The sequence below is a fragment of the Pinus tabuliformis genome, chromosome J (assembly GCF_031772625.1).
Source record: "Pinus tabuliformis cultivar Carrire ecotype Pingquan chromosome J, CPIR1, whole genome shotgun sequence".
Taxonomy (NCBI): domain Eukaryota; kingdom Viridiplantae; phylum Streptophyta; class Pinopsida; order Pinales; family Pinaceae; genus Pinus; species Pinus tabuliformis.
The window spans coordinates 861818122-861833016 of record NC_142295.1 but is presented as its reverse complement, the minus strand read 5'-3'; the positions used below and the strand labels follow the sequence as shown (position 1 = coordinate 861833016).

At 34.7% G+C, this 14895-nt stretch overlaps 1 protein-coding gene and 1 pseudogene across 1 annotated transcript; both read left to right on the top strand.

The window, feature by feature from the left end:
* Positions 1-6185: 6185 nt before the first annotated feature.
* On the top strand, positions 6186-9786 carry LOC149229408 (homeobox-leucine zipper protein HAT5-like). The gene is made up of 3 exons (XM_089378627.1): positions 6186-6770; positions 8164-8555; positions 9028-9786. The coding sequence occupies exons 1-3, from the start codon at positions 6653-6655 to the stop codon at positions 9496-9498; spliced, it is 981 nt and encodes a 326-aa protein (XP_089234753.1). The 5' UTR covers positions 6186-6652; the 3' UTR covers positions 9499-9786.
* A 3221-nt stretch (positions 9787-13007) lies between these two features.
* LOC149229407 (homeobox-leucine zipper protein HAT5-like) lies at positions 13008-14004 on the top strand (annotated as a pseudogene).
* The last annotated feature ends 891 nt before the right edge of the window (positions 14005-14895 follow it).

The following is a 14895-nucleotide window of genomic DNA, read 5'->3' as shown; positions in this document are numbered from 1 at the left end:
TAACATATCTGCAAATTTGTTGTATATACATTTCTTATACCCGATTACCAAATGAAATTGTTGTAGGAATCCCATCCACCTGAAATATCTAACTTCTTATATCTTAGTTTGCGATTGTAAATATTGCAAAAGTTGATGGTTAGTATGAATAATCATTTCTTTACCCATTAAATAATGCTTCCAATTCTTCATGTTTTGTACCAAAGCATACAACTCTTTATCATAAGTTGGATAGTTAATTACTGCATTGGTAAATGTTTCAGAATGATAACAAATTGGATTACCATGTTGCACCAAAACTGCTCCTGTAGCATATTCACTTGCATCAGTTTGAATTTCAAATGGATGCTTAAGATCTAGAAGTGCTAGAACTGGTGTTATACCGATTTTCTCTTTCAATGTGTCGAAGGCTTTTTGTTGCTTTCCTCCCCATTGAAAGAATTGTTTCACACTTGTCAAAGCATGTAATGGTGTTGCAATGGGTGAGAATTTAGTGATAATTATTCTCCAATATTGGGTTGCTCCCAAAAAGCTCCTAACTTTTGTTACATTGTTGGGTTTAGGCCAATTCACAATAACATCAACTTTTGAGGGATCAATCTTCAATTCACCCCCTCCTACAATATGACCCAAATAAACCAAAGAGGTTTTCCCATATTCACATTTGGACATATTCAAGTAGAACTTCTCCTTTTTCAAGACATCTAGAACTTGTTTCACATGCCTGACATGCTCTTCACGAGTCTTACTGAAAATCACAATATCATCTAAGTAGACTATGAAATTCTTACTAGCATTTACAAGCCTTTTCATCTAACCAACATTTACAAGAGATAAGTTCATCTTCCTGTGTTGTGCTCTAACAATATACTCAACTCCATCTTTAAAAAGATCATGTTTGTTCTCATGATGATAGAATATGGCTTTTCGTTCATAGAAGTATGGACTCTCTAAAACAATTCCGCAAGTATTAATTGGTACAACATCAAGCTCTACCTCATCTATAAAATTTGTAGTGATAACAAATTTGAGTTTACACTTTCTTGTCACTTGTAATTTGGCATCATCACATACCCAACCCAAAGGGTAAGGTTTAATATGAGGTGTAGTTTCTAGATTAAGTTTATTAACAATTGGTTTAGAGATAAGATTGACTTGGGATCCATTATCAAACAATGTATTAACTTTTGTATGTTTTGTAATGACCTTGATATGAAAAAACTCACTTCTTTCTTTATCATTTTGAGATTCAATAGACTTACTAGAAGAACTAGTACTTGCATTAGAAGTTATACCTTTTATTCCCATGGTTGTGATTTTGGTTTCATCACCTAAATCAGATCCTAGATCTTGTTGAGTTGTAGCAACAATCTTTTGTTTCCCCTTGTTATTAAACTTCTTTGGTCTCATTTCTAGATGTAATTTCCAATAGTGGTCTCATCATGGCCTTCTTTTGAACAATGTTTACAAGTAAGTTTCTCTCCCTCTTTCTTGACTGTAGCATTTTTTTTCCTTTTCCCTTAAACTTCCCCTTTCCTTTGTCTCCAGATTTGAATGATTTCTTGCTAGTCTCTTAAGGAACATTCTTTCCTCTTGATTCTAAATGAATTGGTTGAGCACATACTTCATCTAGATTGGTGGGATTAAACATAAGTATAGTATGTCTCAAATAATTATGTAATCTACCTATGTATTTAAAGAGAGTATATTGTGAAGACAAATCAACACCCAAGATTAAAGCTCTTCTTCTAAATTCTTGTGTGTAACTTTGGACACTCTGACCTTTAGTTTGTCTAAAAATTTTCCAATCCACAATTGCTTTTTGCATGTAAGCTTATTATAACAACCCTAGTTGATTGTCTGTGTAAAAAAATAAATAAGACCAAGGTCATTGGACACATATTCCAAGCTAAATGGTGGGAAAAACATCCTAGTGGGTGTTCATTTCGGCTTATTATGGTTAAGGAAATTAGCAAAGACAAAGAGGCATTAATTGACATTTATTTACGAAAATAAAAGAAAATAGGAGAAAAGGAAGGTGAAAGGTCACAGGTTGCATGTGAGGAGGAAATTGAAGGAAAAATAGAGGAAAATGAAGAAAATAGAGGCCTCAAAGATAAAAATGCTTTAGAGGATCAATTCATAGGTTTTTGTCAGTTTTAGCTTGAATCTCTCTAATCTATTCTCTCTCTCATACCCTTGCATGCTTGGAGTTTTCTTGGATCACTCTTGGAGTATTGTGGCATATTTGGGGTTTGGAGAAAGAAGGAAAGGAAAACCAGGAAAGCACAAGGGGACATTGGGATCAACAACTACAACAGGTTTGCTTTTCAAGTATCGAGTTGCATGTATGGTCTCCTTGCTAGTTTTGACATGCATGGCATATGGATGTGGTTATTTGGTTATGATTTGTCATTGGTATGGAGGATTGCCTGGATTGAAAATAGTTTTTCCTAGCCTTTCCATTTCCTGGATAGCCATGGTGTTGTGGGTTTTCACATTTATTTTCTGGTTAGTGATCATGTTCCTTATGTATGTGGGTTGAGTTACTAGTTCCTGGAGCCTTGGTTGGACAAACGCTATGGAAGCCCTTGAACAACTTGGGTTGAGTTAGTAGCCATGGAAGCCTTGGTTGGAAAAGTGCTCTAGAGATCGACAACAGCTGTGGGTTGAGTTACTAGTCCTGGAAGCCTTGATTGGAACACACACTCTGGAACCCTAGACAACTTGGGTAGAGACCAATTTGGTGATGGTTAGTAATTTCTCACCGTGAGGTGGAATCACTAGTTGAGGGTTAAGGTGGTTTGGCCTTTGGAAGCCCTAGTTTGGTTTTTTTTAGTTATTACATCCCACATTCATGCTTGGAATATGGTATGGGGGTGGCTGGATGAAAGAAAGATTTGGTTCAACCCTGTCTATGGTCGAATGGTACGTGGAAGTACCTGATTTGGTTGGAATTTTCATATGTTAATAAGAGGTATTTTCTATTGTGATCTATGAGCATATGTATTCAATTATGATGGTGATATTATGGTTGAGTTGCCATGGTTCATATGTTGGTTGTTTGCTAGTTTCTATGGTGCTTATTAACTAGTTATATGATGTATAATGTCTATACATCAACCCATCAACCATGCAAGTTGACTTTTTAGTTGTTTGTCAAAAACTTCTGAACATGATAACTTTCTCATGCGGTGTCGGATTGAGACAATTCAAGTGTCGTTGGAATCAGAACGACGAGATCTATGATTTGGCGCTAGTTTTGAAAGATTTTGAGTACTTTGGTTTTTGAGCATATTTTTAATCCCCTCGATTAGCATGCTTCTGTCATCTCTGAAAATTCCTCCATACCCCACTAGCCCCGGGTTCCCTTTAGATGCTCCATCAAAGTTCAACTTTATGAAGCCATTGGGAGGAAGGAAAAGACTGAGGGATACTTCCTTAGTCCATCCACCTGCCTAGCAGAGCAATAAGCTACGAGGTTTTGGGAGATCTCCACACACACACACATATTCACTACAAAAATAATAATTTTTCCTCTATACGAAGTAATATTATACATAACATTTATTCCTTGATCAAAATTTAATGTTTTCTATTTTATATTTTTAAAATATTTCTAAATTTAACTAATTAAATAATTATTTTAATATAATGAGAAAACAAATTATAATTTATTTGTGAAATCAATAATAAAATGATTATTATTGATTCAACTCATCACCATTTAAAATTACTTGTTTTTTAATCTTTCCGACCAATTTATGGTTACTCCTCTAGAGAATCCTGGAGAAAGATTGAGCAAATCCAGAAGCGCTTTATAACGTATAACCTGAAAATTAAAAGCAATACACCCTACCTTATTCTCCTTATAGAAGTAGGTCTTTCCCCTATTGAGAGCCTAGCTATGACTAGGCCTCTGTTGTACAAGCACAAGCTCAATAACATAGGAGATCATAGACTTCCTAAGCTAGTTTTAAATTCCAGCCAATACCAACTAAGGCTCAAATGGGGGTGGTATAAAGACACGAGGGCCTGGTTAAACCATTGGGAGATCAACGAGAATGATGCATTCCAAAACATTAATAACATTAAAAATATTGTTACTTCTAAGTTCAAAGAAAAAATGTGGTGTGAGAAAGATTTAGCAGCTAAAAGAAAATTAAGCTATTATAAGAAGGTCATCAACCCCACCCTAGAAGATCAAAAGTATCTCTCTGTTTTAACTAGCTCAAAGAAGAAAATTAATATAGCCAAGATTAGAACCAACTCTCATGAGCTGCATATTGAAACGGGTCATTGGGCAGTTCCTAAAACACCATGGATGGAAAGGTTCTGCCATCTCTGTGAGAATACGAACATCGAGAATGAAAATCACTTTCTCTTAGAGTGCCCTGCGTACAACCACATTAGATCTCAGTTTCAAAATCTTTGTTGCAATACTAACCTTCCTAGCCTTTTACGATGTTAAAATTACAATGAGCTAGGGAGGCTTCTCTCCAAGCTTTTTGAACATAGGAATAAAATCTTAAATCATACTAAATAATTCGTTTCTTTAGGTCCAATAAACCAAAGTTTAGTCTCAGTAGACGTTAACCACCACCACCATCATCATCATAAACACAAAATGATTAATAATAAAATTTAGTAATTCATAAATATTAATATTAAATAATTTAATTAAATAAATATAAAACACAAAATGATTAATATTAAAATTTAATGATTGATAAATATTAATATTAATATTAAATAATTAAATTAAATTAGATAAAAATTACATGATTTTATCTTTTTCCATTTATTGTAACTTAAATAATAGGAAAATTTAATATTATATTTTATGTTTTTGCAATTTAGTATAACTTAAATTATAAATATGAAGAAATAATTTTTATTAAGCTATTTATGTTTTTGCAATTTATTATAACTTAAATTATAAATATGATGAGATAATTTTTATTAAAATTATAATTGTGGTTGTAAAAAGGGAATTATTTTATAATTATTTTATGTAATTAAATTGTTTGATGTTATCATTTTCATCAATTTAAAATAACAAATTTCATTTTCCATTATAAATATTTTAATAATAAAATAAAATTAATTCATAATATATTTACTATATTATTAAAATATAAACTTCTAAAATCATTTTTTTAAACAAAAAAATATTATTTTTAATTCAAATTTGAATAAATCTAAAACTAGACCGCAATTTTAATAAATTAAAATCTATTTCTTTATATAAAAATAATATTAGCGAATTATATTATATTATCATCTTCTTTGATCGGTTTGATATAAACTGTCTAACGTATGATGTATATCTATCCTAACTTATAATATAATTATAATTTAAAAAAGAGTCGTCTAGAAGCTTGAGTTAAAATTTATTTAAATCTTTATATTAGACCATTTAAAAGTAATTCTTTTTATTATTTTTTGATCGCGTAGAGTAATGGTGAAATATATATATATATATATATATATATATATTTTATTTTTTTAGATTTTGTTTGAAATTTGATTAAATTTTTTTTGAAATCATAAATTTGAATTTTGAAATCTCGGAATTTTTTGAAATCATAAATTTGAATTTGGAAATCTCCATCTAGTGATTTTTGAAAATATATTTTAATTTTAGTGAAAATTCTCATCCCACTATAAAAACGATTTATTTTTTATTTTTTATTTTTAAATATATTTTTATAATTAAATTAAGTAGTCTATAAGATTTGATATAAAGAAGCGTGTTTTGTTAACACATTCTTTAATGTGAAATTAATAATTGAATTTCTTATGCCAATCTATTGAAAATAATAAAAATATAGTCCCAACAAACTTAAAAAAAATTAAACTAGCGAACAAACCTTACTGTCAATAATAAATAAATTTTATTATCACCGCCCTTTGTGAAAAAAATGTGATACTGCTTCTGACAAATACGACCATACCAGTCTGCATAAATTCCAAGCTACCCAAAAGCAAAATAATATCCTTCGATCAATGCTATTACAGTTTAAATTGAAACCTAAATGCACGAAATAAACAAGGGTAATGGCATGATGGATGGATGAATGATGAGAGATATACATACATCCACTATCCATACATGGTGAACAAGCAACGTATGCCGCCAGACTTTTGCCGGGCAGCTTTCTTAAAACCCGGCAGGCATATGGGGCTGAACACCTACAAAGCTGCCACGCCCCGTCGTCGTTCCTTTCTCCACCCTCAGCGTCTCCTTGCACACACAATTCAATCAATCCCCTCGCCACGCCACCGCGTTCGCCTGTTCTTCCTCCTCTGGATCAACCCATTCCCACAGTCCTACTTCGCTCAATCCAACGGCTAATTTTTGCGAAATCTCTGTCTCTTTCTCTTATTACCGGTTTCTGATCAGAAACTGGCAAAAACAGAGGATTTAGCAGTACCCAACTGGGGAACAGAGCGTTCCGAATGATGGGTATTGTTGTTTCCTGTTGTCTGGTATCTCGCATGCGAGCTCTCTGGAGAAGTAGCTTCTTTCGCCACAAAATTCACATATCTCTGGGCAACTACTGGTTTTGCTAGCGATTCTGAGGTGGGCATATGCTCAGCTTTTAATGCTACTGGAGGACACCGTTTGAAGGAGTTTTTCTCTAAGGAGATGATGATGTCTGGTGGGAGAATGTATGGTGGGCCGAACGTCCTTGTCATGGGCAACGAGAACATTTCCCGCTCTGCAGATGCACTGGAAGCTCTGCTTTCTTCTCCTGTTTTCAATGGTAAGCTTTTGAATTCTGTGCAATTAGACGTAATCCTTGTTATTTATATGAGCATCATTTATTTTAAGCCTATTCAGTTTACACAGATGGTGTTTTGCGGAGGGTCAATGAATATTTTCTTTGTGCAATTCTCTGTAATCCTTGTACAGTTTCAATGACATGGGCATAATTTATTGTAAGCCTGTTGACTTCAGACAAATGATGTTTTCCTTCAGGGTCAATGAGTATTCTCCTTGTTTGCTTTTATGGGATTTTGGTACTCTATCAGATATCCTGGGCTATTGAATATTTGTTTGTTTTATTTTGTTTTTCCTTCATCAATTTGAGCTAGCAAAGCTCAGGTATCAAATATAGCACGATGTTTATTGGGTACCTATATTTTCCTGCAGTGAACTTGGGGGACCTGCACTGGTGGCTTATGAATTTCCAGTTATCACTGTATATCCGATTGATATTCGTCTCCTCTATGACCTGGATCATTGATGATCCAATAAAGCTGCTTCAAAAGGGTTTTAGGGCGATGAATAAAAGACCATTAGTATCCCTCTGCTAGCTGCCTTACACTAACATAAGTCTGAAGGTCACCCAAACAGTGTTCTGCTTCAATGGATGATGGGTGTTTTCTTTCATTCATTGAGGGGAAGTGTAGTCACCACTCTTTTGGGATTTTAGTTTTATATCATCATCCATGGAACTCTATATATGTTTAGTTCATTGTAATGGGTCGTGCTATGTATTATATTGTTTTGGTTTTGCTGTCAAAAACTGTTAGCTCCATGGATTTTGCAGTGCTTGGGTTATGTGTTTTAAGGGTATGTGGCTTAATTGATTTGTTTGCATATGCTGATGTAAAAAATTGAGCGATAATGTAATACTATCTGGTAGAGGATTTTGTTAATTTAACAGAAATATTACATGGCTTACCCCAGTGAAAAAGAGAGGCCATAAGAAAACTTCTATCCCTCTGTTTAACTAGACTGATGCAACCAACCCATCCATTGATGCAAGTGCCTTGCTCTTAGTGCATCGACCCTTACCGTCAAGACAATAGATGGGTCATCCAATGGATATGCCTTCCCCACTATAACAGATTGCTAAGGTTTTGCATATTGCTGTTCTCAATGATCCAACTGTAGGTTCACCGATAGTAACCTTGTTACAACTTCTCCTTCCTCTAAACCCTGTTCCTGCTTCCAACGACTTTGATTACATCTATACTTCCCCTTATGAAATAATTCACTGGCTGAACAGATGGATCTCTACTTTTAAAACTATATTTCTTTCTAATCTGATTGATGCGTTTGTAACTTTGTTCAAATTCACTGAAGTGAAGTTAAGCAATAGCTATGGCTTCTTCTGATAACTTTTTTTGATGTTGTTGGCTCTCTTGCAGGTTCAAGATCTGTGGCTAATTTGGAGGAAGTGATAGGTAATGTGTCAAAAAGACCATTTTACAATTCCTTTGACCAGGAAGAAACTGGAGATGAAGACCTTGATGATTGTATCCATCCACCGGAGAAGAAGAGAAGGCTGACTGCTGACCAAGTGCAGTTCCTCGAACGAAGCTTTGAGATCGAAAACAAGTTGGAACCTGAGCGCAAGATACAGCTAGCCAAGGAGTTGGGCCTCCAACCTAGGCAAGTTGCAGTTTGGTTTCAAAACCGGCGGGCAAGGTGGAAAACTAAGCAGTTGGAAAGGGATTATGATATTCTGAAATCACGCTATGAGAATTTGAGAGTTGATTATGATAGCCTGCTCAAAGAAAAGGATAAATTAAGAGCTGAGGTGTGATATGCTGATCTCGATGCAAGAGTTTAATTTTTAATAAAATTGTATTTGAGAAACCATTTAATCTTTCATTAGGTTTTACAGTAGGAATTTTTTTGTGAATTTCCCTGCAAATGCATGAGAATTTTATCAAATTTAGTGAATTGTTTAGGTTATCACAGTTTTAGCTTTTGCCATGTCTTTTGTGCACTTTTGAAGATTTTTTATTGGATTTTATTTAGCAACTAAAAATGCAACATATTTAGATCATTGCGTGTAGCTTGTAATCTCCTAAGCTCAGGGATTCCCAACAGTTCCCAACAGGACTGTGTGTTGAAAGATCTGTAGATGTAAATTTTAATATCTTCTTCTAAGTTGCTTTCTTGCCCAGCCCTTATTATGGAACACAAGATCTAGATAACTTGTTACTGGCTATAATATTATGGCTTCTCATGCCAGGGTATCTTATGGGTTGGTTCTGTCATATCAGGTTACCTTCCTTACAGACAAGCTACACGACAGTGACCATGAAGCCCTCACAAAGGATTCTGAGTCTGTTGACAAGAAAGTCTATCCCCAGCCTGCCTCCCACTCTGACTGTGTTGGGAACCCTGAAAGAAGTACTGCTGCCAAGGATACACCAGCAGGTTGTAAACACGAAGATCTTCTGAGCTCTGGAACAGATAGCAGTGGGGTCCTGGATGAAGATAGTCCTCACCATGTTGACTGTGGTCATTCATCCTTGGACCATGTGAACTCTCATCTTTTTGAAGCAGATCAGTCAGACCTCTCACATGCTGAAGAAGAAGAAGAAGAAGAAGGCATGAGTGAAAAACTGCTTCCTCAGACATACACATATCATCTCCTCAAAGTGGAAGACGGTGCTTACCCAGATGCTTCAATTGCGTACAATGACATGTTTGTTTTGGAGGATCAAGTACAGCTTCCCTGGTGGGACTAGCCATAATTATGCTGCTGTTTAAAAAATGTTTATCTGTTCATTCCCCTTGCCCAGAATAAGAGCAGAATGATGTAATAGCATATGAGAGTTAACTCTCAAAAGAAAGTAGAGTACTATTGACAGGGTTTAGTTTTACTTGAAACTGTAAGTGTTAAGAAGATTTTGAAGGGTGGCTGCATAAACATTCTCTTCACTCATGATGTATAGCAATTTCTAGTGGTTTTCAGGTTTTCTCTTATGTATGTTCATGGTAGAGGTGAAAGAGTGAATGCAAGCCTACTTTGTTTATTTCCCTTGTTGATGAGTAACAGAGCATTTTTGTTCTGTAATAACATGTCAGATGCATATTTTCAATCTAGATAAATGCATGATGACCTAAAAGTATTTTAAAAGAAATTACAAGAGCAATATATATTGATTAATCTTTTAGGACGTTTAAAGTATATGTTATAATCTCTATATGGATTTTAAAATGCTAATTGATAAAATGCATTGATGGCCGAAATAAGATCAGGCTCACCTCCATTTCATTATACTCTCAGGATTATATTAACAAGTAACTACACTCCTGTTGAATTTTACAAGTATTAATGGAGGGATTGCAATGATGATTTAAAAGATTGCTTGATCGCTATCAAAATTATATATAAAAAATCTCTGAGGAATCATGAAATTGAACTAGTTGCCGAGATTAAATTATAACTGATAAGCATTGAGAAATATGTTTGAAAACAGCATGTTACTATATAATGAATATCGATCCTTAGCCGAAGCACACACATGTTGTGTACCATGAACAGTTTCTGTACTGATTTAATGGTGAAAACATTCTTTCCTGCCATGGATCAATATCTCGTCTGTGCATTGTACAAGTTAATTGGAAGTTAGCCCATGAAATATGTTAGTTTTAGCTGCAGCACCTTAATATGTGTAATGATTTTATTCACACAATTGAAGGAAACTCCTAGCAGTCAAAATTTTGTTGTTTCGAAAGTGAAGCAATCATATAGATTATCCAGACTTTAGGACTTTTCACATAGAATTCTATGTTGGAGGTGATAAATTTTCTGATTTCAAGTTACTGCCATTTTCTATCGGGTCTCATCTTTTGGGAATTTTTGTGCAAGTCTTATGTTGTGTTATGGATGCAACGCAATTATAATCTGTTAAACCGAAGAACTAATTTGAGTTTGAGCTGGTGAAAATTAGGATTATGGATGCAACACAATTATAACTTCTGTTAAAAGGGAGAAATAAGTTTATGTTGAGTTATGGATGCAACACAATTATAATTTCTGTTTAACTGAAGAAATAATTTATGAGTTTGAGCTGGTGAAAATTTAGGGTTATGAATGCAACACAATTATAGCTTTTGCTAAACCGAAGAAATAAGTTTATGAGTTTGAACGGCTGAAAGGTTTTATGAGTTTAACCCGGTGAAAGTTGGGGCTTCAATGCAAATGCAATATCACATGGTTTGGGTTCAAATTCAGGTTCAATAATGATTAGGTTTGAATGTAAATGCAATATCACATGGTTCGGGTTCGAATTGCAAATGCAATATCACATGGTTTGGGTTCGAATTCAGGTTCAATAATGATTAGGTTTGAATGTAAATGCAATATCACATGGTTCGTGTTTGAATTCGGGTTCAACAATGATTAGGTTTGGTTTGAATTCGAATTTTTTGATGGGGTTCGGATAAGGTTCGTTTATATACATTTTCTATATGTATAGATATATTAACTTGAAATGAAATATAGGATAAAATTGTAAGGAATCAACATCAATAAAATAAAAATAAAATGCTATCATGAACATGGAAACTGCAAAGATAGATCACAAATTTGAGTTATGACATGAGGTAATGAGTTTTGATCTATGGACTGGGTTAATGGCCATGCAAAACCTCAAAATCTTTTTAAAATTAGCCAAAATTTAAACCTCAAAATTGAAGTTCGCCAAACCTTGTGACATAGAGTGCATGTTGACATAGAGTGCATGTTTATTAGGTGCTTGTGTTCTTACTCTGGTCTGTGACGTCCTCATCAGCGACTTATGACTGGTCAATCGTATTCGAATTTTTTGAAATCATTATTAGAGTATTGTACAGAACTGGCCCAGTGCAAAGTGTTCAATATGTGTGAAGTTCCTTTTGAAATTGGTGTACTCTTTTCTTTTGAAGTTTTTTTTGGTTGGAATGGGGGTGAAAAAATTAATGTTCAGTGCAAAGTGTTCAATATGTGTGAAGTTCCTTTTGAAATTGGTGTACTCTTTTCTTTTGAAGTTTTTTTTGGTTGAAATGGGGTGAAAAAATTAATGTTCCGAGTTTTTTGGTTGGAATTGGGTGAAAGAAATTTTTTGTGAGCTTGTAAGTTTTTGTTATTTAAAATGTGTTTGAACATATAAATAGATTTAGTACTTTGAAAAACTGTTAAAATTCTCGAATGATATAGATTACATATATCAAACTTATCATTCCAAAAAATCTTGATCAGATTTTAAACAAATTTATCATTCTAAAATATTCTTACAAAACTTTAAATAAATTCAACTAAAAAATATACCCAATTAATTTTTAAACATCAAATAATTAAACTAAGCTTTTGAAATTAATATCTAAGCTTTTGAAATTAATATCTAACATGGTCTGGAGACATTCAAAATACCATTTGGGGTCTGATGACGATACCCATCTCCAGAGAACTTCATACCTACATTGCCACCTGTCAAGGTAGAAAAATTGCTTATACTACTTAGGTGATAATCGATCGGTTTGGTTTTCTACATGATACATGTGATTCCAGAACAGAACTGGAGCTCTTGGACAAAATGTTACTTTAAGACGTTACTTTAATATATCCTATGCAGTTCCCCAGTACTAGTGGTGTAAAGGCTGCGGATGCTACAGAAGAGGGTTTTAAGGGAATATTTTTTCACACCTAGTTCGAGTCTGGGGACATGTACAATGGCTTTGGTTCTTAGAAAGGAAAATCGATGGCATCCTATTGCTAGTCAGGTAAATCCGGCCCCATGAAACTTTGTGCCAAGATTGTGATGTCTGGAATTCCACATGGTAGAGAATCCCTTTAAGAATCGCGCACTTTTTCAATATTGGGAGTCAGAAGAATTAAGTTCGGGATAAAATGGAGTGCAGTGTGTGGGGAAGGGGCGGTCACATGTTCAGGGAAAGTGATGACGAATCCTTTTGGTCAACATTGGAGTGTGGCGGGGGTGGGGTACTCGTAAGGATCACATCACATGAGATTTTGGACACATATGGACCACAAGGATTCCACAGTACATGTGGGAAATGAAACCTTCAAGAAAGACGACACAGAGGAGCTGTAGAGATTCACGATGTCGCTTTCGTATTCACATTAAGGCTCATACTCCGGGCCCATTTTTTATATTCAACTGTTTTCCTTCCTAATCTGACTGATGCGGTTGGCCAAATACACTGACGTAATAGATGTTTTAATGTTGTTGGCCGTGAGCACTCAAGCTCTATGGTTAATTTGTAGGAATTACTAGGGAATGTGTAGAAGAGACCATTTTACAGTTCCTTTGACGAGGAGGAAACCGGATAACCTTCATGATTGTATCCATCCACGGGATAAGAAGAGAAGGCTGACCGTTAACCAAGTGCAGTTTGTTAAAAGAAGCTTCGAGATCGAAAACAAATTGGAACATGAGCACAAGCTAGCCAAGGATTTGGGCATACAATCTAGGCAGGTTACAATGTGGTTTCAAAACCGGTGGGCAAGGGGGAAAACCAGGCAGTTGGAGAAGGATTATGATATTCTGAAATCGCGACACGAGAATTATAGGAATTGATTATGATAGCCCGCACATGGTAAGGGAGAAATCAAGGGCTGAGGTTTGTTATTCTCTTATGTAAATGTAATCATTTAATTTTGAACTAGAGTTATAATTGAGAAACCAATAAAAATTTCACAAGGTTTTAGAGGACTTTCCAAGAGGACTAGGGAATTCCGAAAGAGGTACTTATGGCGAAGAATTCACCACCGAGTTGCAAGCATGAAGATCTTTTGAGCTGTGGAACAGATTGCAGTGGGATCCTTGATGAAGAACATTGACTGTGGGCATTCATCCTTGACAGACCATGCGAATTCCTCCCATCTTTTTGAAACAGGTCAGTGAGACCTTTCAAATGTTCATGAAGAAGGAATGAGTGAAAAAATACTTCCTCAAAGATACATATCATGTCAAACTGGAAGTCGGCCTTTACTCAGCTGCATCAATTGCTTTCTACAGTTGAAATGCTTGCTACGGAGGATGAAGTACCCCCGGTCCTTGGTGGGACTGGCCATAATTTCGCTGCTGTTATGTTCATTTTGTTAAATATCTCCTTCGCCCCGAGGAAGATCAGAATGATGTAACAGCACACGAGAGACGACACTGAAAGAGAATAAAGAAATTCTGTTGGCAAGGTTTAGTTTGGCTTGCAATTGCAAGTCTTCACAAGATTTTGAAGGGTGGCTACAGGCTACAGCTACACAACATTCTATTCATCATGATGTTTCTAATGTTTTTAAGGCATTTTTGTTCTGTTATTATTTTCTCTTTCTCTCGCATTTTGTGGAGCTGTAACTCGGAGTCCAGGCAATTACTCAGCTGATTGATACACTCAACAAATACTGATTCAGGCCTCTTGTCATAGTGATTCAACTTATCTCATATACAAAATTTGTCTCGATATTGCTTAATGACCTAAAAATATTCTTCGTTTCAAATGAGAAGTGAAATCCATCCTCATTAAATTTTGAAGATGTTTAGGGAAATATTATAATATCTACACTGGATACTAAACCACTAATCCATTAGGGCATTGCTGGCCCAAAAGATGCTTTGGCTTATCTACATTTCATCCTTATTCTAATAATAATAATTTAATTTTTATAAAGTTTCTATTGAGTTAGATTTCAAGATATATATATAAAATATGTGAAACAAATAATTTATTGAAAAATATACACATAATTTTTTAAAATTTCTATCTTTTACTGGAACACATTCTTAACCATTATCAACAAACAAGTAACAATGAAACTCTTAGTGTAACCATTATCAACAAACAAGTGACGGTGAATCTCTTACTGAATTTTATTAATGGAGACAAATGATAAAACGTTTGCCTAACACCTATTAAAATCAAATATAAAAATGGCAAAGGGAATTGCAAAATTGAATTATGGTTATCAAAATCAGATATAAAAATGGCAAAGGGAATTGCAAAATTGAATTCTGGTTCACATTATTTGGAGAATCGTATCATATCAGGAATTCCAAGCTCCTAAACTAGGGTGAGAATCGTGAGTGCCTAACGAGCATGGAGTTTCGTTTGAGCTCTGAGCTTTAGGAGCCACAAAATCA